This window comes from Pleurodeles waltl, chromosome 7, assembly GCF_031143425.1.
Source record: "Pleurodeles waltl isolate 20211129_DDA chromosome 7, aPleWal1.hap1.20221129, whole genome shotgun sequence".
NCBI classification, from domain to species: Eukaryota; Metazoa; Chordata; class Amphibia; order Caudata; family Salamandridae; genus Pleurodeles; species Pleurodeles waltl.
The window spans coordinates 1,106,346,890-1,106,371,195 of record NC_090446.1 but is presented as its reverse complement, the minus strand read 5'-3'; the positions used below and the strand labels follow the sequence as shown (position 1 = coordinate 1,106,371,195).

Genomic DNA, 24,306 nt, shown 5'->3' with positions numbered 1-24,306 from the left:
AGCAGGCCTCACAGTAGTGTAAAAACAAATTTAGGAGTTTTACACTACCAGGACATATAACCACACAAGTACATGTCCTGCCTTTTACCCACACAGCACCCTGCTCTAGGGGTTACCTAGGGCACACATTAGGGGTGACTTCTGTATAGAAAAAGGGGAGTTCTAGGCTTGGCAAGTACCTTTAAATGCCAAGTCGAGGTGGCAGTGAAACTGCACACACAGGCCTTGCAATGGCAGGCTTGAGACAAGGTTAAGGGGCTACTGAGGTGGGTGGCACAACCAGTGCTGCAGGCCCACTAGTAGCATTTAATCTACCTGCCCTAGGCACATGTAGTGCACTCTACCAGGGACTTTCAAGTAAATTAAATAGTCAATCATGGATAAACCAATCAGTAGTACAATTTACACAGAGAGCATATGCACTTTAGCACTGGTTAGCAGCGGTAAAGTGCCCAGAGGTCAAAAGCCAACAACAACAGGTCAGAAAAAATAGGAGGAAGGAGGCAAAAAGTTTGGGGATGTCCCTGTCAAAAAGCCAGGTCCAACAACGGGTGGGAGTGTAGAAGCTGAAGCGGTTGAGGAGTTCGGGTCCCTTGTTGTGGAGGGCTTTGTGTGCGTGGGTGAGGAGTCGGAAGGTGATCCTTTTGTTGACGGGAAGCCAGTGCAGGTGTCTCAGGTGGGCGGAGATGTGGCTGTTGCGGGGTATGTTGAGGATGAGGCGGGCGGAGGCGTTTTGAATTCGTTGCAGACGTTTCTGGAGTTTAGCGGTGGTTCCTGCGTATAGTGTGTTGCCGTAGTCCAGGCGGCTCGTGACGAGGGCGTGGGTCACGGTCTTTCTGGTGTCGGCAGGGATCCAATGGAAGATCTTTCGGAGCATGCAGAGGGTGAGGAAGCAGGAGGATGATACAGCGTTGACTTGTTTGGTCATGGTGAGAAGTGGGTCCAAGATGAAACCGAGTTTGCGTGCGTGGTCTGAGGGGGTCAGTGCGGTGCCAAGGGCCGTGGGCCACCAGGCGTCGTCCCAGGCGGTCGGGGTGTTTCCGAGGATGAGGACTTCTGTTTTGTCTGAGTTCAGTTTCAGACGGCTGTCAATACAATTGTATTTTGTAAGTTTGTGCCGATTTTGCGTCAAAAATTACGCAAATGCAGCGCTAAAAAAGTATAAATATGGGCCTAATTGTCCTGAATAGTCATATGTTAATAACGACCTGGGGCTTCCTGACTTTAATCATACTATATGGCAGTAAAACCTCTGCATGATGTTGGATGGTTTGCCTAGGAGGGCTAATCTGATAAAGCCTTGCTGAACAGCACATGGAGACGTTCTCACCTTGAAATCTACCTTATGGCAGGTAGAGCTATAGGGGCAAGTTTGCTATAATTATTCAGGTTTACTGGTCAGCTATGGTTTTGAAAAATATTCAGGCATGGTTTGATTGCACTGCAGGTTCTGCTGTAGAGTCCACAAGCATTCAAACAAATTGCAAGGACATTACAGTTGCAAGGTGGACTTAAGGGCTAGGTATCAAAATGGCTAACCTGTATGCCAATTGCATATTTATACCATTTAGAAAACCCCAGCATATGTACAATATTCGTGAAAGGCAATTCCTGACTAACAGCAGACTAACTAAGGTATCTAGGGACACTTGTAGATCCTTCAAGAGCATGCCTAGAGAGTCCTGGATGCCGAATATAATATTATGAATGGAGGAGAGGATGAAGGCAGATCGGGTGTATAAAATGAACAATGAGATCGGACTATGTGGCTCCCAATCTGTATGTGAAAGTCAAAAGGGAAGCTACCAGTAAGACCGATTTGCCAGAAGCAGAATCAGTAATTGTGAACAAAATGCCCATCCGGTACTGTGCCAAAGGATGTCTATAGTTCAAACACTGTCACTAGAGATGGTGATCCTCTGATGGTTCCTATACCTTACAGGTCTCACTTTCAGTTTGTCATTAAAAATGCTTCGGAGGAAGGATGCTCACACCAGCGCACCAATCCTTATTTCACTCTAGTGATTATTGTTCGCTACCGTCAGGGAAGGTCCTGGAATACAACTTGAGATGACAGAGGTTACCACAGTAATGAGGATAAATAAGACAAGAGAGACAGATAGAGAAAGAATTGTATGTGTGTGTATATGTGTGTACATAAATCTCCATGAAACGTAATGCTGATACATGTGAGCCTGCATGTTTGGAAATTGCCGTAAATGTTGTCATGGTTATCCCATTGAAGATCTGCAAACATTTCATCACGTGGTGAACACAGGTTCACTCTCGATGCCTGTGTTTTCCCCGCCTTGATTGACATTTTCTTTTTTTTACGGGGATGCTCCATCTTACCCCTGCTACCTTTCCCAACTTGCTCACAGGGATTTCCCCACCTGCTGCTGCAGCAATATTTAATTAGATGCCGCAGTGCAAGCAGCGAAATGTGCGTCGGCAGGAACAACGCTGAGCACAGTCCGCATACCCCCCTTGAGCCATGCTGTGTATTATACATAGTATTGATTAGTTTTTCCCTGTAGCCAGGGAGATGGCTTTTATGCCTCCTATACATGAAGTGGCCCAGACCTTTATGTGTGGATAAAGGCCAGAACATAGAAACCAGCCACCTGTGAGTCTTTATGTGGGAGGTATTTGTTGTTGTAAATTGGCTTCCTGGACACGGATACCAGGAAGAGACATAAACATAAAATATGATATGACATGACTTATGGTGGTTGGCATACTCCTGTAGATACAAGGGTCTCGTGCAACACATAATGTGATGTGCACTCGTGGCCAACCAATGGTGTATGTATTCCAAAGGGGAGAAACCAGGGCTGCATTTTTCATGGTCTCAAACGTTGCTCAGTGGTTATGATCCCTCTAAATTTCAGGCACATTTATAGGTTAGCCAAGCATTTGGATTTTGGTTTTGGAATATCTTATGTGTTTTTCACTGATTGTAGCCCCACTCATTAAGGCAAGGGTGCCTTGTACCAAGGCTTTGGGCCTCATTTACAAAGATAGGGCAGTGCCATAAACACTTTTTGTTGTGCTGACGTACGTCAAATCGAAAGAGCAGGAGTGCTCCGTATTTACGAGATACAGTGCATTCCTGTCCTTTCAGCCAGCGCACAATTCGGTGCCTAGCGCCAATGCAGGCACTCTTGCACAGTGATGCAAGGGTGTCTGCATTGTTGGCAGGATTGTTTTTGTGCAGGAAGGTGCAGCCATGAAGGCGTTTTCCTCATTCTGTGTGTGCTGCAGAATGCAGCACACATGGAAAGAGGCAAAAATAAGGAGAAATGAAAACATTTCTCCTCACTATGCCTGCTCTGGGGAGGCGTAAGGTTCTGGCACTGCCCCAGGTTTACAGACTCTTGTTAATCTAGGGCAGCGTCAAAATGAATGGGTATTGCATGGGAATACCCACTGCAACACCCATGGAACGCCTCCTTGACTCTGTGTCAAGGAGGCACTCCATGGGTCTTGCGGCTTTGTGATGCTTTGCCTTACTCTGTATCTATAAGGCCACGCATAGCCATGCAGGGTGGCTTTGTGTCACTTCATAGATAAGATTGAGAGACTGAAGCATCTAAAAAAGTGAAGCTCCAGCAAAGCAGGCCTCTTGTAAATAAACCTCTTTGTTAATAGGGAGTTCTAAAGCTGCAATAAGAGAACAGGATGCTATGTTCATCTCATGCAAGCTGGTAAGTGTATTATGTTATGTTATGTTAGCAGATTTGTAAAGTACATAGCTGCCATAGCAAAAAGGCTTCCCAGTGCTGGCCTAAGAAAAAAATACACACTGCAGAGTCTACATCCCAGAGGGGGAGCTAGATGGAAAACAGCCAGGTCTTGAGGGACTTCCTTAAGAGAACATGATTCTGAGTATTTCTCATAGGCAGAGGAAGGGCAATTCAGAGAGAGGGAGCTGAGTCACGGAAGGACCGACCCCCTGCCTTCGCTCTCCTTACTTGAGGAACTGAAGCCAGCCTGAGGATGGCAGAATGAAGGAGACGAGTGGGGTGATAAGATGAAATGGAATGGCTCAAAATAGGCGCTGCATGAGAGTAGAAGATCTAATGAGCAGTGCAGATTTTTTTTTAATTGATACTCTTCTCCACAGTGTAGCCTGTGCAGAAGACCCAAAGCAGATTATACTTTAGGAAGAGAAAAGAGCAGTCTAGCAGCAGCGTTTTGGGTGAGTTGTAATTTCTTAATAACAGATGTATTAGCGTCCAGGAAAAAAATATTAAAATAATCCAAACGGGACAGTATGACCACCTGGATGATGGTTTGATGGGTGCGAAAATAAAAACAAACTGGGTCTGAAGCATCTCAGAAGGTCAAAACAGGTTCCAGTCACCGATTTGGCTTGAGCCTCAATAGCCAGAGTGTTATCTATCCGTGCACCAAGGTTTTTGATACAAGACTTGGGTTTGGGTGGGGGCCCAAGAGAAGAGGGCCACCAGTGGTCATCCCAGGAAAGAGAGTGTTTTCCTAGGAGAAGAGTCTCTGTCTTATTAGCATAAAGACTGAGACAGTTGTTGGTCATCCATTCAGCCACCACAAGTATTCCTTGAAGAAATTTAGCCCTGTCTTGCAAAGGATTGTCTGATAAAGAAAGTACAAGTTGCATATCATTTGCATACGATAGCAGAGTGAGCCCAACAGATTTCACCACCTTAGCTAAAGGCTGAATATATACATTAAACAATGTGGGACTTAATGACAAACCTGAGGGATGCCATGCTGAAGGTTGTACAGTACCTCACACTCCAGCATGCAGTTTGCCCCATTGCATCATGGTAAATGGAGTACAGATTCACACTTACTTTGTAGTGTGGAGCTTTTCACCTTAGCTAGTGCTGTATATCTCTGGACACGTGTTTCTGGGATTAGCCCTTCCTCAGCAGAGTCCAACAGGCTTTTTTGTGGGGTTGCTGGAAATGCTGCCAAAGTCCTCTCAGGTCTCAGTACCACTCACTAGCACACAGATCCATCAACCAAAGCTTGTCAGCGTGCTGGCTCAGGTAGCCTTTTTAAACAGGAAACATGTGGTTGTACAGTACCTCACACTCCAGCATGCATTTTGCCCCTTGGCATCATGGTAAATGTAGTACAATTCCACTCTTACTTCATTTGTAGTCTTGGGTTTTTGACCTTAGTGGGTGCAGCTAGTGCTATATATCTCTGGACAAGTGTTTCTGGGTTTATCCCTTTATCAACGGAGAGCAGCAGGCTTTTTTTCTGGGGTTGCTGGTAATACTGCCAAAGTTCTCTCAGGTATCAGTACAACTCACTGGAACACAGGTGCATTAACCAAAGCTTTTCAGCTTGCTGGCTCAAGGGAGCCTTTTAAACAGAAAACAGTTGGTAACACAATTATGAGCAGTGCACGGAGTTTTGAAATGGATACACTTCTCCACAGTGTAGCCTGTGCAGAAGACTGGAAGCAGAGCATACAAGGAATTTAGCCCTGTCTTACGAAGGATTGTCTGATATAGAAAGTACAAGCTGCATATAGTCTGCATACAATAACAGAGTGATCCCAACAGATTTCACCACCTGAGCTGAAGGCTGAATATATACATTAAACAATGTGGGACTTAATGACGAACCCTGAGGGATGCCATGCTGAAGCACATGAGATTGAGAGCTGTATGGATGAGAAATGACCTGGAAAGAATTCTCAGAAAGAAAGGAGGCAAACCAAGAAAGTGAAATGCCTTTTCTGTCAATGTTCTGCAACTGAGCGAGTAAGGTTTGATGGGACACTGTATCAAACGCGGTGCAAAGATAGAGTAGAATCAAGGCTTATGGTCTGCTTTCATCCAAGGCACTACAGAGATGCTCAGAAACAGCCAGAAATGCAGATTCTGCGCTATAAATAGACTGGAATCGGTTTTGTGAGGGATGCAGGATGCAATACTCCTCTAGGAAGCAGGTTAAAATGCTGTCAACATTCTGCACTGTAACTTTTACCAAAAAAGGTAGAAGAGAGATAGGGTGAAAATGTTCAGGCTTAGAAGCATCTAAAGATAGTTTCTTAAGTAGAAGAATAGCTTTAGCATGCTTCCAAGGACCAGGTACAGTGGCGGTAGACAAAGAGAGCTTGACCAATTCAAACTTTGATACCGATTATCTGGTTATTTGGGATTCCAGCAATAATGTTACTTTTGTGAGTTGTCATCACTGGGACTGTTGTTACACAATTACTACAACTGCCACACTGACAGCAATTAATTGTCGTTTTTTGCTAATACTTTCAAACTGCTAATTCATGCTCTGCCTTCTGTCCTTTTTCAAATGTTCCAAATGTAGCATGTTTATGTATGCCGTGTTTCCTTCTCATGCATACAATTATGTACAAGCTGTGACTCACTGGCCTTCCCTTCTGGCTTCTCAGTCACCAGAAGTCTCGCTTCGACCTCTCCATCTTGACTGCTCTTTGCCGGCTGACCTAGTCCAGGCGCTTGCTACCTTATCCAAGCGTCGGAAGAAGCACCTTGACTATCTAAAGAAACCTCAATCCCCTCCTGGCTGCCGCGGCTGAGCTAAACCTCTTTACACCTGCGACTCACCAGTACTTTAGAGTACTGGCCAGATCCTGGGACAGAAGGGTGAAGGCAGTCGATTTATCCCAGATTCGCCTTACCACAATGGCCTGCTTCACAGCTTCTCTGTTTGGCACCATAACTACATCTATCCCCCAGGCCGGTGTCCCTGAGCTGCAAGAGTGCACGCGAACTGGCTTCATACCTCACTCCTACAAACATGTACACTCTGATTCAGGGCCAAGCAAAAGGAGCCAGCACTCTTCGTAAATCAGGCATGTGCCCATTTTGCTAAGAATCTTCCAAAGGGCTTTGCGATTTTTCGAGCTGTATAGATAAATGGCATCATTGTTTTAATCTCAATATGATGTCCTAAGGAACCTCTTTTACAGCTTTCATGCAAAAACATTAAGTAGTCTAATGGAGATAAGAACCTTTGTACTTGCTGTAACAATGGTAATTGCCTTCATTACTCCTTTCCTTGTTTATTTAATTCCTGTATTTAAGCATTTTTTTTTGCTTCTTATAGTTTTTTTTGTAGCACACGGCCTAGCCAGTGATGGGGGTAATAGTAAAGGCATACAAAGTTATGAGTAAATGAGTACAGGATGCACTACGAAAACCAATTATTGAGAAAGAGTGACACATCAACAAACACAGTGCCAGGTAGACGCAGTGAAAACGGTAGTAAAGGCAGAGGCCCTACAGGGTATGTCGTTGCTATTGCTTACTTGTAGGTATACACACAACACTAGATCATGACAATAAGCGAAGGGAGATGCCCACCTAGGGATTCTGGGCTGCTTAGGAGGTACACTGCAGTAGGTTGCCAGAGGAGCTAAGTACGGCTAGAAGATTAAGTCAGGTGGACTCAAAGAATGTCCTTAGTCCTCAACAGTAAGGGATGGGCACGAACATGACTTAGTCGTAATGAACAACTTTTTAAAAAAAGTGTTATTGCATGAGCACTATCGCTTTCTAAGCAATATCTTAACAATATTTTTTGAGGCTTAAGTACGACTTCCTTGCAAGGACTATTTCAAGAAAGAAATTGTTGCGAAACGAATATGACTTCTTCATGGGGACAACCTTAAAAAAGAAATTGTTGAGAAATAGGTATGACTTCCACGTGAGAAAATCTTAATAAAGAAATTGTTGAGAAACTACTCGCTCATAAGGAATATTTTTAAAAGAATGTGTTGAGATAGTTCTAGTACAGGGTGAGGAAAGTGGAATGTGGATATAAGATTCGAGTTCCAGGTGGGCAGCTCACAATGAGTGAGCGAGAATGAGATCCTCCTTGATGCTCGGATTCACCAGGATTAGTACCTGAAGTAGGAAACAGCAGCAGGACCTAGCAGGTCAACCTTAATTCTCAAAGAGCTACTTAAACATGCTTCTAAATGCACAGCTTGCCATCATCTAATACTCCGTGTTTTCTTGCAGAGCTTCTAATGCATGGCATTGCACAAATGTGATTGGTGGAAATGCATAGATAGTTCATCTGTGCCTTCGTCCTATACCTTCCATTATAATGCTGGGAATCTCTAAATACTAGACGTTCTAAATTGTAAAGTTTAAAGCTCCTGCCGTGGCATTCTGTGAGCCGATAATTTTTTATTTTTTTTGCTGTCTCTATTGCTTGCACACCTAATATCAGAAGTAACATTGTTATCTTAGCTAGGCTTAAAACTGATACAAAAATATATAAAAGAAAATGATGGCTCTGAAGAATTCCAGGTACCTAACAACAAAATATACTTCAAAACAGCATCAAATATCTGAACACCATGCAATGTAGTATTGTTGTGTGTACACGACAGTGGTGCGTGTGTTCGTGTTTGTTTACATGTTAGTACAATTTACGCATTCCTTCCAAACACGTTGGATCGACCTGGGAGCACAATTTCTTCACATAACATATGTAACCCCAATACTTGCATAGTAGTCAGATCATATGATGCTCTATACATTTAATGGCAAATATCCAACCTCTAAAAATTCTCTTTAACCATTAACTCCTCATTTTAACTTCTTTCTCCTTCTGCCCAAAATCATTTAAGAACTTTCAAAAAGCTGGAATGTGATATAATTATAGGCTATTTAATTACAAACATGTATTTGTAAGACATTATTTCGCACCCTTCAAGGCAATAATTATAGCGAAAGAGAACTGATGCTCAAGCTAAACTCTATCTAGTTGTTATTCATTCTTGGCGGCTTTTCGGTATCCATTTAAGCTCAAAGTCGCCTAAATTAGACGTAGTGTTCTGCATTCCAGGTGATGTGTTTGCTGTATGTGTGAATTTACCTGATCTGCTTTTCCATCATTTTCGTCCACAGAGGCCCAGTGCAAACCGTACTACTCAGAGTACTCCCCGATGCGACTTGTTATCCATCAAATGTGCACCAGTCATTACCTTGACCTGTTCATCACCGGAGTGATTGGTTTGAACGTCATCACTATGGCCATGGAACATTACCAACAGCCTAAGGTAGCATGGGAGGGACAGTTCAACAATCCTCATCGTCCACTTCAGGCTAGCATGTATTACTTTATCCTGAGTTGTGAGATAGAATATTTCACACGCCATATGCTCCCTACAAAAGAGGTCAATTCTGCATGCTTTTTATAAGTTTTAGTGAAACAGAACATGTGATTATTACCTTACAGCTATTGCTCACTTCAGGACTTAATCACAATGGGGTGATTGAGCTAAAGGGGCAAATTCTACCTAGGATTCAATACGTGTGGCTTAATTACCACAGAACTATTCTGTAATAAATTGCGTATCAGCAGCTTGCCTAAAGGCAAACAAATTCAATTCCTACTTTCAACCATAAACAATTAGGACGTGATCCTGGCAGGGGCGGCCCCACCGCTATAGCAGAGGAGCATCGCCCACCTGCTAAGGCAGCAGAAAAATAAAATGATAATACATTTTAATCATTTTATTTTTCTGCTGTCTAGGGCGGGGCAGGGCCAGAATCCTTCATGTCAGGAGGGAGGCGGAGTAGTGGTCCACTCTCCGGCCAAACTGAAATGCACACTTTGAACTCTCCACCTGAGCTGTATTTCACAGCCGGGTGGAGACCAAGTTCAGGCTGCCACTCCCACTCTGAGAGGCATTTCATCCCATTCAGTCCAATCCCAGCGCTTCTCTCATGCTGTTTAATAGCATGAGTGAAGTGTCTGGATTGGGTGGGGAGGAGAGCAAAGCAAGCACTGAGGCAGCAGAAGTGGCAGAGGCAAGGCAGCAGGAGTGGCAGAGGCGAGGCGGTGAGGCAGAAGGTAAGTGCATTTTTTTTTTATTAACCCTCCCACTCCATGCGCTTCCCACCAGCCCTGTCTGGTAGCAGCCACCACTGATTCCCAGATTCCCAACTAGGGTTTCACAGTCATAGTCACAAAAATCATAGTGACTGAGTGATTGACGGTTGTGTTTTTTCTGTTGTTAATGCTAACTCCAGCATTTAAGAAATTCCAATGTGTGTTTCGTTATTTATTATCTGAGTGAGTGCTGCTGAGCATTATATCTTACCCCCTAAATTCTAGGTGGCTGGCTTTGGAGCCTCCAGTGGGGAAAACATCCTTGCACCACCCCTTCCCCCCACTCAATCATATAATCCATAAATGCAGTACTTCAATAATAAAAGTGTTCATACTTCATAGCTACTGGTACAAGATTTGTTTGGAAAGGTCAATCTAAATAGGCTCTCCTTTCTTCCCTAACATAAAATGTTCAGGTGGAGAAGGATTGAAAAGAGCCGATGGCCACTTTTTTCCTGTATATATCCTTTTACCCGACTGAACTCTGTTTCGAAAATTGGAATGCTGGACTGTTGAGTGCTCCATTGAAGACAATGGAGTGCATCAAGGCCAATTATGGCTGGTGTAGGCCTTCTGCTCAAACATTCCACTTTGTCATTCTGTTTCTTCCTTTTAATTTAGAACATTCTACCCTCAGTGGGTGGGATGGTCTAATACCCTTGTAGCCCTTCTGCCTCAGACTATACCAGTTGTTAAAGACTATCTCCCTTGTCATATGCTCTTGTCTATGACTCGGTGTAGGAAGCTGGCTGGACCAAAACGAGGTACATTGTGAAAAGAGTCTAAGCGATCCCCAGAGGTATCACAGAGGCACAAATGACAGCCCAAATGTTCTCTTTTTGGGTAGTGTGGTCGAGCAGTTAGGCATATCAGTCAGTAGTGCTAAACATGTATGACACACACTCATACAGGAAGTGAGACACACACATAAAGAAATCCGACACCAATTTATAGAAATAATACATACTTTTATATAAACTTTGGTACCAAGATCACCAGAATCAGGTGTGCACTTTTTGAGTTATGAATTTTTAGAGTTTGCAAAAGTTCACAGTGCATTTTTCAGATGCGGTAATGTTATCCTATGGAGGAAGAACAAGCACTCCATACAGGGTATAGTACAGCAACTTACGGGACCAATCTCCTGGACTTGGGGTAAGTATGGGGCAAGGTTCAATGGCGCAGCAATAGGTCACCTCGGGAGGCATGGGAAGTGCAACCCACCTCCTGCATAGCTAACTTTCCCACCTATCCAGGTGCCAGCTGGGTCCTGGGGCAGGTGGGTCAGCATTCTCCTCTGAGGAGAACCAGTTCTGCATACCAAAAGGTGGTGGGCTTCTTTGAAGCCTCCTGCCTTGGAATGCAGATCATCCCGTGGGGAGAGGTGTGTAGCACCCCTGCCTAAGCAGGCTTTGCTTCTGACCTCCAGAGAGCAAAGGCACTCATCCTTGGGGTCAGATTCCCATCTGTTGGTGCCAGACGGCTAGAACTGCCTTGTGAGCTCACCAGCAGTTGGTAGGTTTTCAGGGGGCACCTCTAAGGTGCCTTCTGGGTGCATGTATTAATAAATCCTTCACTAGCATCAGTAAGGGTTTATTAATACAAGATGTTCGATAACAAACATCCCTATTTTCAGTGAAGCCATCATGTAGCTGGGGAACTCTTAATGACCAGTACCCGGCACATGTATTTAAAATGGCTTCCCTGTGCACTTACTATGCCTAATAATCAACAAAGACTTAAGAGGAGCATATCAGCTCTTGCAGATATACCCAACATGTAATGTAATGCACACTACCTCATGGCTGTAATGCCTGATGTAGGGGTGAATATGACATGCAGTGTTTAGGGGGCATGGTACACAGACTGTGTGTCAAGTTGTGTTTTTACTTTTAGGGAGCATCTTGTCATACAGCCTGCAATGGGAGTCTGCATGAGTTTGGTCCTGGGTCCCTCAGAGTGGCACAAGTTGTGCTGCAGCTCTTAGGGACCAGCTGCAGTACTTAGGCCCTAGATACTAACGGCACCACCTACTAGGGACTTACAAGGGTGCTACAGGGCCTGGTCTCTTGGGGATCAAGTCGCCAGGTGTCTTGTTTAGGGGAAGGAACGATGGCACTGGGGACCTGGTTAGCAGGAACCCAGGACACTTCAGTCAAAGTTTCATCAAAAACCAGGCAAAAGGTTAGGGGGTGCTGCAACCAGAACCCAGCTTCCTACACTCAGGCCTAGAACTCTGGTTTAGGCCTTTAACCACTGGTACAACCCTTGGCAGCGGGCTATAAGGCTATAATATTCACTGCACATATAAACAATTTTCAGATGCATACTCACGCAGGGGACTTTGCGATAAAGGTTCCTCCACCACAAAACATTTGAACTAGTACCCTAGAACAGGCCTCTAAAGAAATGCCTCAATAATATAGCATCTGAACTAGCAAGGCTCTCCAACAACCTGCTAGCTTATGCCTCCTTATCTTTGCCATAAACACATATCATCAAAGGTTCAGAGTACATTGCCTATTTTCATTTTTCCAACTCTGCTTACTGATTCTAACCACTCTGGTTAAAGAGTCAATATCTGCCTCTATGTAATCCTCTGATACATGAAAATGAAACTGGGAAGAGAATCTATATAAGCTTGCCGATTTGCCCAAAGCCTTACCCAGGCCAAGCCTGAGCTGCAAACTGAAATATGGATGTGTTGAGTACACGTTTCGAATTAAGGTTCTCTGCAAATGTAAGAGGCACCATTATTTTGGTGATTTTTCAAGCTAGAGTCTGTAACCGAGATCGATGTTACTCCAGCTGGACCCGGGGAAAAGCCAAATGTTTTAAGGGAAAGACATCCAGGTGTGGTAAAGCCTGAATGGGAGCCTGTTTCGCCTCCATTTATGCATCCAACATACTTATTAGGGTACAGAGCGACAGTGTATGAAAGTCCCATTTCTGTGCCTGGATTTATCAAACCACAGTGCTTTCTTTCTCCAAGAAGCACACACATCACGATCATACTAGGCTGTCACCATTTTGTTCCTTGCAACTTCCCACTGCAATGAAGTTAGTGCTCTATTCCATTTGAAATATATCCCACTCAGTACCAACAACTACAATGCTGCTGTTCCTGAAGAGAACAGCCCAACACATACACATAACCTCATTTGAAACACAAAGTAAACAAAACCTTTCAGACCAAGACTACACCCATATATTCCCCTGCTACCAAAATGGAAAAAGCATATACCAAGAGCTCAAGGGGAGATAGAATATAGAACAATATGACCGGAAAGCAACATGTTTAGGATTAATACAAGGTAAGCTCATGGGGCTCATGCAGACGTAGATGAGATCTCATAAAGCCTCCATTAACTTGACTATACTAGTAAATGTCCTGATCCGCCCTCTGTAGATTACAGCAACATCCCTTTCCAGTTATGCTCAGAAAGCTATTTTAGATGGTGGCAGAAACTGTAAAATGGTGCTGTCAGGCCCACCACAGCATAGCGTTTCAGGCACTGACCACTGCATATAGTCTGTAGTACAACTTAACATCTAAAAACTCCGGGCCTCATTTACAAGGCCTGTGGCACCGGAAAAGGGCAGAAATGCACCGTATCTACAAGATACAGCACATTTCTGTCCTCTCCCTCTGTGCTGGCGTAGATATTGCTGCTTAGCACCATGGAGCAAGGATGCCTGCGTTTCAGGGATGATTGTTTTTTTGCAGAAAGGAACACCTTCCTGCACAAAAACAATCACAAGAGATGTTTTCCTCTTTTTATGTGTGCAGCTCACATAGAAAGAGGAAAAAGCTGGGAGAAATAAATATATTTCTCCCTGTTGCGTCATTCTTATGCCACCCCTGAGTTGGCATAGGAATCTGATGCATTCCCAGACTTATAAATCTGGGAATGCACCAGATTTCTTTGGGTTCTATGGGTGTTGCGTGGGAACACCCCAAGCAACACCCATGGAATGCCCCTTTCTTGCAGTGTTATGTGTGAAAGGTGGCTTTGCATGGCCTTGTAAATAAGGGCTGGCACACCGCGCCACTGGAAAGAAAAAACAAATGACACTCTGTGGTGCAGTGTGTTGTTATGGCCTCTTAATTGAGGATCTCCATCTTTCGACTTTCAGCTTAATTACTTTGGGGCCTATTTACAAGCCCCTTGCGCCGCTGCTGCATCACTTTTTATATGGAGAAAAAGTGGTGAACCTGTGGCGCAAGGGGCTTGTAAATAAGCCCCTATGTGCCTCTCTTCAAAATGACTCCTATGGGCCAACTTGCGAAAAGTGTCTTTTATCTATGAATAGATGAGCATTTCTCTTGCAATGCTGGTGTTGTTAAGTCACTCATGAAGGGCCCCAATGTCTCACCTCTGAGCACCAGACAAACAAATACAAATACTAAAATAGTGAAAAAACATAGAAACCCACCGGTCTGATATGGGCAAATGAACAGTCCACAGAAAATACACTAAAACGCTATCATAGAAAAAAGGGGCTAGATGTATGAAACCCCTTTTCCAGTCACAAAGGGCCCATTGGGCCTATCGGGCCATTTACGACCAGGAAAAGGCTTTTCCCCATGTAACAATGCTATTCTGCTAGTCGGTAACTTGTTACCGACTCTCACAATAGGTCTGCAAGTCGCTATTAGGAAGGGGTGTGCCAAAGGCGTTCCTTCCTAATTGCGAGTTGCAGGGGGATGTAAGATTGTTTTGCGACTGTAAATGTGGTCGCAAAACAATCGCAGTTAACACCAATTTCAAATTGGTGTTAACCCATTCGCAAATGGGAAGGAGTCCCAATGGGACCCCTTCTGCTTTGTGAATGCATACAAAAATATTTTTTCAGAGCAAGCAGTGGTCCCACGGACCACTGCCTACTCTGAAGAAATGAAAAGAAAACTTTTCATTTTTCTTTTTGAAATGCATCCCGTTTTTCTTTAAGGAAAACAGGATGCATTAAAAAAAAGTGCTTTACTGCAAAGCAGTCACATACATGGTGGTCTGCTGAGGCCAGCAGGCCACCATCCCTGTGAGTGCGGCCATTCCCCATGGAGTCGCAAATAGCGACCTACCTTATGAATATCAGTGAGCGAGGTTGTTTACTGCCCCATTAGGAATCGCTAAATGTGCCTGAGACACATTTGTACATTTCATTTTGTAAGTCCCTAATTGCGATTTGCAATGAATCGCAATTAGAGACTCTCAAAATGAAATGGTCATACATCTGGCACAAGGATACTCACTTTGACAGCAGACATTTCCCTCTATCTCGTTTTTTGCCTAATGGGGTTGTTAACGTCTATTACAGTTTTAAGAAATTCCAACGTTTTATCCCTAAAATTGTTGTCTTGAGAATTGAAATAGGTAAGATCTTCTAAATAAAAATAAAACATAACTAAATAAAAAATGGTTCCTACAGTAGCTTTTTCCCTTTGTTCCCAAACCTTTTGTTTTTTCTTATTCGATATGCTGCTGTCCAATAACACTGAATTTATGTTGGCTATTTCTTAAAGGGGACGAGATAGTGGTCCCAATAAATAAAGGAGCTGTAAATTGTACGTATACTTCTTCTTGTTTGACCGACAAAAGAGTCCAAAGGTGGAACAGTGCAAGTACTGAATTATGTGTACTATTCACATTTTTACTTCTTTCCGCTACCAAGTGATTCATATTTTAAGGGGGAAAATGGCTGTCTTCTATGGTAGTGGTGTGATGAAAAGATAGAGCAGATAAGAGTCTCCGTTCAGTTAAAAAGTCACCATTTTATTTCCTTTCTTTCCTTTAGGTACTGGATGAAGCCCTGAAAATTTGCAATTACATTTTCACAATTATTTTTGTGATGGAGTCAGTTCTCAAACTAGTTGCTTTTGGGTTCCGCAGATTCTTTAAAGACAGGTATGATTCCACTTACTTTCACCAATTTTACTCTAGTTGACTTCATTTTAAGAGTCGTGTCTCCTTCAATGTCTGAAAGATGCTATTGCAGTTCTTTGGTTACAGACCATGAAAAGAACCAAGTTAGTATAACTTTGAAAAGCTGTCAAAATGTGTCTCCTCTACGCTCGGACACCCATAGCTAACAGGAGGTTTTTTAGGCATGTTTTTATTTCAGTCCAGTGTATCAATAGTTCAGTGGTGTATACTGGCACCCAGGCAATCATCTTACTAGTTTAGACCCTTAATAATTATCATCTTAATTAGGCGTGTCGGAAGCTTTTGTGGGGCCTGAAGAGAAATGCAAGGGGCACCTCTTAATAGGAAAACATGTTCAATGAGGTTAGAGGAACACAGTATTTTCACGTTAGCATGATGAAGGAACAGTTAATGTCTACTTTCTTATGTATTTTGTTATCCTCACCATTAGACATATAGCTACAGGATATACTATTACTGCTAACTGGATCTGCCCCACCAGGCCGACATATGCAATACTGAACGAATGTTGTCACCCTCAGTGCATGTAATCAGAAGGATAATACGTAACAAACTTCTCCCAAGGAGTTTGAGCTCTTCTTGGATCAACGGCCAGATTCAGCTGACAGACATGATTCACTATTTCAATCCACTTGGGCTCTCTGGGGATACCCAGTTTTTACAGATCTCTCTAGGCGCTAGTAATATCAAGTGAAATATTAGCTGTTCCTCAGATCTGCTGACTTTCCCTCTAAGCGTAGAATCAATACCAAAAATAAATTATTAAGGAATCAGACAGCTGGACCTGATACTTAAAGGCTGACTTAAAACATCAGCAACATACTTCCAAAATAACACAAGATTTGGGCAGGAGCAGAAAAGATGTATATCATCTGCCCCCTCTAAAACACACTTTGGACATACTCATGGTTGCTTAGTAATTTTAGATAATTTTTTTGGTGACAAATACAGCCTATGTAATGTAAAAAATGGGTGTGTTTGAATAAAGCTAGTTTTACAATTTCATACATAGATGTAAGAGATTGTAACCAAAAGTCAGGCACAATGGGCATGGAAGAGAGCCCCTCCAAACTGACCACTGCTGGCCAGCATTAGCTCTCTGAACCTCTATAATCTCCCAATACCAAAACAAGACTTATTTCAGAAATGCTAAATTAGTGAGTATCTTATGCTCTGTTACCTCACTTTCCAGGCCTTCCCATAATTGAGCAGACCACCAAGAAGCCATTTGTATATTCCTGAATCCTGAAAGCCTACCATTTGTTCTATATTGTAATTCCTGCCAGGACAATAATTGAGGTCTCCTAAGCTTCGGAATCCAGCCTTTCAGAGGGGGATAAAAAAGCCTGTCCTTCATACACTCAGGAGTGCCAGGAAAGTCCCAAATAAGAGAGATCCTAGAATAATATGGCATCCCTAAAAAAACTCGAAGAGCAGATGTGAGAGTTTTCAACCCGAGTCTTTTGAAAAACTTTTGGATAACAAATTTCAATAGGAAATAATCCTGCTCATACTCCTCTGGCATAGCTGAGAAAAGGTGTCTTATCGTAGAGTAGTTTGGGGAAGTAGACAGCATGCAAAACGTTTTAAACTGGAAGGCATAGGCATAGATCTGGAAATCTGGCAATGCCAGACTACCATGTTTTACCTTACACATAATCTTTTTCCAAGACAATCTGGGTATCTTATACTTAATAATAATTATGGAATACAATTAAAACAAAAGGCCAGTTTAGGTAGAACCATCATCTTTATCAAATTAACTTAATCCATATAAGTTTAGTGGGAGGTTCTGCCACTCAGACTCGGGATGGTAGTTTGCAGGCTCCCGGTGTAGACAAGGATATCATCAGCATATAGTGACAGCTTTACTGACAGATACTGTGTCGTAAAGGGTGGACTAGTAGGATCTAACCAAATTGCCTGGGCGAAAGACTAAATGTAAAGTGTGAACAGCACTGGTGACAGGGCCAGTTCTGGTGAGTGCCCCTGTCGACAGCAATTGGCTGAGATAGCTCCTGATCAACTAACACCCTTGTTACAGGTAATCAGTAAAGCTTTTGTAATGCTAACATCATGGATTCTGGAAAACTGAAACATCTGAGGACTTTCCACAAGTAGTCCCAATTGACATGGTCAAATGCTTTGGCCACTTCCAGAGTAACAATCGTTAGTGGCTGCTCATATGTTGTGGCCATATCAATGACTCCAATTACCAACTGAGTAAGCTCACTTAGTTGCCTACCTGGAATAAAACCCATTTGGTCCTGATGTATTAAATGGGATAAATGATGCACCATTTGACCTGCCAACATTTTAGCAAAGATTTTAAAATCATTATTATGCAATAATGCAAGGATATGGGGCGGTATGAATCTGGACTTGATTTGCTCTGTTTTGCAACCATGACCACGGTTGCCTCTGCCCAAGATTACGGTGGCAATAGACTGTGGAAAAGAATCTGGTTGAACATAGTACACATAATTGGGGTTATGATTATGATTATGAGCACGCGATTTATAAAAATCTGCCAGTAATGCATCTGCCCCAGCAGCTTTGCCATTCTTCAAAAGATTAAGTTGAACCAGAACCTCCTCCTTGGTAATCTCATGTGACAACTCTATGAGCTGTGAATATGACTATTGGGGAGCTCTTTTCCAGCAAATCACTTCTTTATAATTTCAAGCTCAGGAGCTAAATCCTCAAGGTACACACAATGTAGACTACTAGCAACCTAGCAACCTCTCCCTTGACCTTTGCTGCTCTGAAGACCTTTACTGCTGTTCCCACCTGCCCATCTCGTAAATGTAGTTCTTGGTATTATCAGATCTCACTTTCCACGCCAGGTGTTTCCCACAGTTCACCCCATAATCGAAATTCAGCAATTTACTAGCTTTCCATTTATCCAGGGATTTCATTTACAGAAGTGCCTTATACTTATTCAGCAACTGCCCTACCTCATGTCTTACCTGATCCATTTCCTGTAATGATCTAGTTTTGCGACCAAAGTCGGTAGTAGTTCTTCTTCCTTCTCCTGTGCCGTTCAGTGAATTACTGCTGCTTCTTTTATTAACATTCTGCCATGTATGCCTTATAAGCATCATGGACAACGGCCAAACTGGCTGATCCAAGATTTTCTTTCAAATAGTGCTGGGTCAGTGAAGACAGTTTTCGAAGGATACCTTAATCTAATAACAAAGTTCTATCTGGAGTCCATCTAGGCCTCTACCTCTGAATAGAGAAAGCAATTGCTACATAACTGCCCCGTGGTCTGAAATTGAGGGAGGATGGTGATTTACCGCCTGCACTAGATCCAGAAAGGCATTGTCCAGCAAAAAATCAATGTGAGAATGGGAGGCATACTTCTTCCTATAAAAAGTAAATTCTTTGAAAGAACCTAGTTGGCAACAAGCAATATCTGTAAGGCCAAGGGCCAGATGTACAAAGTCTTTTTCTGTGTGCAAACGGCCCGATTCGCACACAGAAAAAAAGCATTTTGGTGTGTGCAAATGCTATTTTGCGTTTTGGTAATCTGTTTACCGAATCGCAAAATAGGTTTGGGAGTTGTAATTAGGAAGGGGTGTGCCAAAGGTGTCCCTTCCTATTTGTGATTCACAGTGCTATGTATGATTGCTTTGTGACCATGAATGCAGTTAACACCAGGGGTCCCCAAAGGACCCCTTTCCCTTTGTGAATGCATGCGAAAACGTTTTTTAAGAGCACGCAGTGGTCCCATGGATCAGTCTTTTTTTACCTTTACTCTCTATTACCTTAAAAAAGGAATTAAGAGAGGGGGTAATCATTCTATAAGAATCAGGTTGGCAGGGGAAGTAGAGGAGGCGCCCTTACTCCCACTTCTGAGTCCTCTTTTCTGTTTTACAATATTACACGCCTGTCGAGCAGGGGGGAGACTACTCAAAACCCCAGCACCTTCTTGGTCCGGCTTTTTCCCTGGCTTCTCCTTAGATAGAGAAGCTGACCTTAACATTTATCTATTCCAGGCAGGGGGTGCACATCTTACTGAGCACTTTAAGTCCTTCCTCTGTGCTTTATTTTCCTGCACCACATCAGTTTTACTCAATGTATTGCACAGCTTAAAATCAGAAAATTCAGGCTCACCTCTTCCACTTGAAGCTTTAATGCACCCTCTGGTCCATTTTGCACAGGGAGCCTGAAGAGCCTGCTAGATCCTGCGACATATGTGGGTGTCGGGGGCCACCTATCAGCTCCATATGACAAAAGGGAAAGGAAGAACATGATAACAGACTGAAGCCAGTCGCAGGAAAGTGCTGAGCGACGGAGCTTACCTAGCAGAGGAGACCGCATAACAGAGACCAGCTGAGCTGGTAGCATGTGTGGCAAGATATTGTTGGTTTCCTTGTGTGGTATGTTGTAAGTGCACCTGTTAATGGCGTATTTTCAGCCTTGGTACACTGCCACACTGCAGGCACATCAGCAGACGTCTGGGGGTTGGGTGGCCTCCCTCTCTTGATGTGGGGCTGTGCATTTGCGGCATAGGAGGTGTGCATCTGGGAGGTTTTATTTCCAGGGCAAAGGAGTCTGCAACTTCCTTGCCACACTTAGCGGTACAGTCTTCAGTGGGGAGGCACGGAGGAGCCAAGGTGAAGGTTTAGGTCTCCTTTAACTCATTTTTCAAAAGACCTATTTCATACAATAGTTATGCTTACGTTGAGCTTTGTACCACTAGTTGCTAATTCTTGGTTGGCTACTTGTCATTTTTATTTGCATGCTTTTTATTTGGAAGCTTACCTGCTTTTACTTGACCCTCCCAATGGAGCATAGCTTCTGTAACATGCTTTTGATTGGATGACTTTCATCCTTTCACTACATTTTCCTTTTGTTTTCGGTACTGCATCGGAGTGCTAGTGTTGTGTTCTGTTCCTCTGTGGTCTGTATACCCTCTCTGAACCCTGCCCCAAGCGGTCAGTGTTTCATTCCCCGCTCCTTCCTGTCCCACTCAGCTTTTTTGTTTGTTTTTTAATCGTACTTCTCTCTATCCAGCTATTCTGTTGCTCGCCTGTCCCTTCCTATAGGCCATTACTCCACACCATCTTGGTCTTTTGTGTTCTGTTGCTCTCCCCCAGCTCCTTAGTTTGCTCTACCCATGACCGTCCTTTATTTTTTTATTTCATTTATAGGGGTCCAAGTAGCTGCAATTTGCTGCTGTAGCACTCCTCAAAGTTAGATTTTCTTTTGCTATCCCAATGCATTTCACCATCAGCAACAACTTTTGCCAATGCTGTTGAACTTTGGCAATGCCAAAAGGTCAGAAAGGCAAGACCTATTGGTTTTGTCAATGTCTATTTATTACTGATATATTACAGGAACACAAGAGTACTCAGAACGGAGGGTCCAGGGCAGAGAATGTCAGTTACTCTCCCCCAGCAGCGGCCGCCGCAAATGTCAGGGGGACTGAACGGGACGATGAGGAAGGGGGAAAACAAATTTAAAAAAACACTTACCATCCCGCCTCCTTCCACCTTGCTCCTCTGCTCCTCATGCTGTCCCAGCATTCACACCAGCACAGGCTCCCCAGCAAACCTGGAGCTGCTCTCATGTTAAACCTAGCATGAAGGCAGCATCAGGAATGGTCTGAGCAGCTTGGACTGCCGCTCAGACAGTGCACTGGGGTCTGTGCTGTTTCTCCAGTCCGGCTGTTCAACACAGCCGTGTTGGAGAAACCTAAGTGTGCATGGGTGTTTGGCCGGCATAAAACGTGCACTTCACTCCCCTCCTCTCCCATGGCCTAGCCCAGCCCCTCCCTGCTGGCTGAGCCAGCAGATGAAAAATAAAATGATAGTTAACTATCATTTTATTTTTCATCTGCTGGCTCTTAGCCAGGAGGGCGATGCTCCTCCCCCATTGCAGAGGAGCCGCCCCTGGTCTCCCCTTGTAACAGTCCTGACCCTACTGGACCTGTTCATTGTCATCTGAAACCATTATGTGCCTTAAGTTGACACAGTGTGTCAATAATCATCTCTAAAGTTGATGATTTGAACATTTCCACATAGACAAATGAGTTGCTTCCTTACCGTGGTTACTGGTGACTACTGAATGCTCCCAGTAACAGAGACGCCACAAGAGAAAGAGACAGTCAGATACACCTGATATCAAGTGTGGAGGATAAACGGAATTGTATTTGAGTTTTGTGAAATAATTACATTGAAACAGTTCTGTAATAGCATAAAACATATGGATCAAATAGAAACAATTAATAGCCATGAACATTTTTTTTTTTGCCTATTTACAAAGGCAAATCTTTAGGTGGAAACTTAGATTTACGCTTATGCTTAGGTGTAAATCTGCACCTAAATGCAATTCAGCAACTCCGGGTAAAGATTAAAGCATAGCAGTAGGAGTCCATGCCCCACCCACTTACAACTTAAAATATGACCATACATTTACCATAAGAAACATTACTGGTGTATTTTAAGTGTAAATCGGTCTAATGTTGCGTCACTAAGTGAAGGCAGAGGTCTTTGTCTACACTAAGTAGAAGTATAAATTGAATTGAACTGAAAAGAACAGGGGAAACAGGTATCACTTGAGGGAAAATAGTACACACCCGACATATATATGTATATATATACCCATTGGGAGCCCACACATCAAGCTATATTCTCTTCCACTTATCCTGCGAGCCATACACCAGCTACACTTGTGTTGTGTCATTGCGTATATTGTGTCTGTGTGTGTGTCAGGGACATGGAACATTTCATGATGTATCTGTGACTGTGGTGAGTAGTGTTGGAGGTGAGAGAAGTTATGTATTTGTTTTATTATTCATTAACAATTTACATATTGTGATGTTCTATGTATGCACATTTATGTGTTCATTTTTATATTATAATAATTTATAAAGGTCTTTATTTATTTTAAAAAATTGTGCATTTGTATATTGTGCTGTATATGCAATCTCTTAGGTAATATTAACATTTAGGTTTCTCTTTTTTCTGTGTTGTGCATTCTGCTAATACTGTTATCTCCTGCCTCCGTTGCTCTCTATGTAATTCTCTTGCAGTGCCTGTAAAAGGCCAGTTGTGACGTGAGACTTACTCCAAGTCTAGGCTGGAGTAAATAAGAGCCTCTTTGGATTGTAGTACTACTGGAGCAGATGTGGGTGTAACTTTCGTGAAGTACATCTGACTTACCTTTTTGTAGTTGTGTTTTTATATGTGCTGTGTTTTCATATGCCCATCATTAAGTTTTCCATTCTTCTTCCCAGTTTGTAGCAGTTATTCCCCATTTTCAAGTCACTACCCAGTGCCCCGCAAACATTTACAATTAAAACGTAGACCTTTAGCCCAGATTTACTGATGCTCTGCACCGGGTTTGCATCGGAAAGTGTTAGGGTGGGACATAATATCTATCACAAACCGGAATTTGCGTTGGAAATTTACTCAAAGTAAAGCAAAGCTGTGCTTTGCACTGTTTCGTACTACTTTGCATTAAGGGTGCATTACATGGGCCATCCTGTGCAACTATCCATGGGTTTTGATGCACATCCCTATCAACTAACATTCGTAGACAGGTATTTCCACCAAAACCATACTCCTCCTTGAGGTAGGTGAAATGAAGAGAAATATTTTCAGTTGCCCTTATTTTTCCGACTTTGCATGTGTGTTACATTAAAGAGCCCACATACAAAGTGAAACACATCTTAAAGGATAGTTTGTCTTCTCAAAAGATCCCCTTCCACTACAAAACCTATGCTGTAGAGAATGAACACACCCTTGCATTGGCTTATGGCAGCCAAAAATGGGCCAGCACTGGGGGAGAGGAAAAATGCACCATATCTTAGTAAATATGGAACATTTTTTCTCTCTTCCTTTGCCGCAAGCCATGTAGCAACTTTGGTTGCTGCACTGTGCTGTGTCAAATATTAGTAAGCCTGGGGCTATGTGTGCAGCGTTTCATGCACTTTTGGCACAGAACTTCACACAGAACAGAAAGGATCAGCACAGTCCTAGCTCTATACCAGTACCTTTGTGAATGTTATATTAGAGTGTGTGAATTGGTACTTCTATGCATCTTTATAAATGCCTTTGTGTACTTGCCCATATATTTCATATTCACTAAACTATGTTGCACAGATGAATGATTTTGCCAATTAAATAATTAAAATATAAACTTACATGACAAAGACATTCTAACTGTTTCATATTACCCATTACTAAGGAAAATTCAGTGTATATTGGCATCCGAATATATAACAGCCTTTCAAAAACCTCCATCTCAAGTTATCCTGTAAAACAAAATGTAACCATGGACACAATTGGGGTGTGGTGAATGATAGGAAGTTCCACAGGATGTCGGTACCATGACCTCGAGATATAACATATCACTTTTCAAGGGCCACCTGGAAAGTGTGTCCTGCCCTAGACAAAATTGCCCAAGGATGGCCATCAAGCCCCCTTTCCTGCTTGCATACACACTCACATAAACACATATT

At 43.0% G+C, this 24,306-nt stretch overlaps 1 protein-coding gene across 2 annotated transcripts in view; it reads left to right on the top strand.

The window, feature by feature from the left end:
- Nucleotides 1-24,306, top strand: part of CACNA1G (calcium voltage-gated channel subunit alpha1 G) — a 1,194,479-nt gene that overhangs the window by 1,038,943 nt on the left and 131,230 nt on the right. For both annotated transcript variants that reach the window (XM_069200048.1, XM_069200049.1), the window contains exons 27-28: nt 8,901-9,052; nt 15,685-15,794. In XM_069200048.1, the coding sequence (XP_069056149.1) occupies nt 8,901-9,052; nt 15,685-15,794 (262 nt within the window). The remainder of the gene's footprint in view (nt 1-8,900; nt 9,053-15,684; nt 15,795-24,306) is intronic.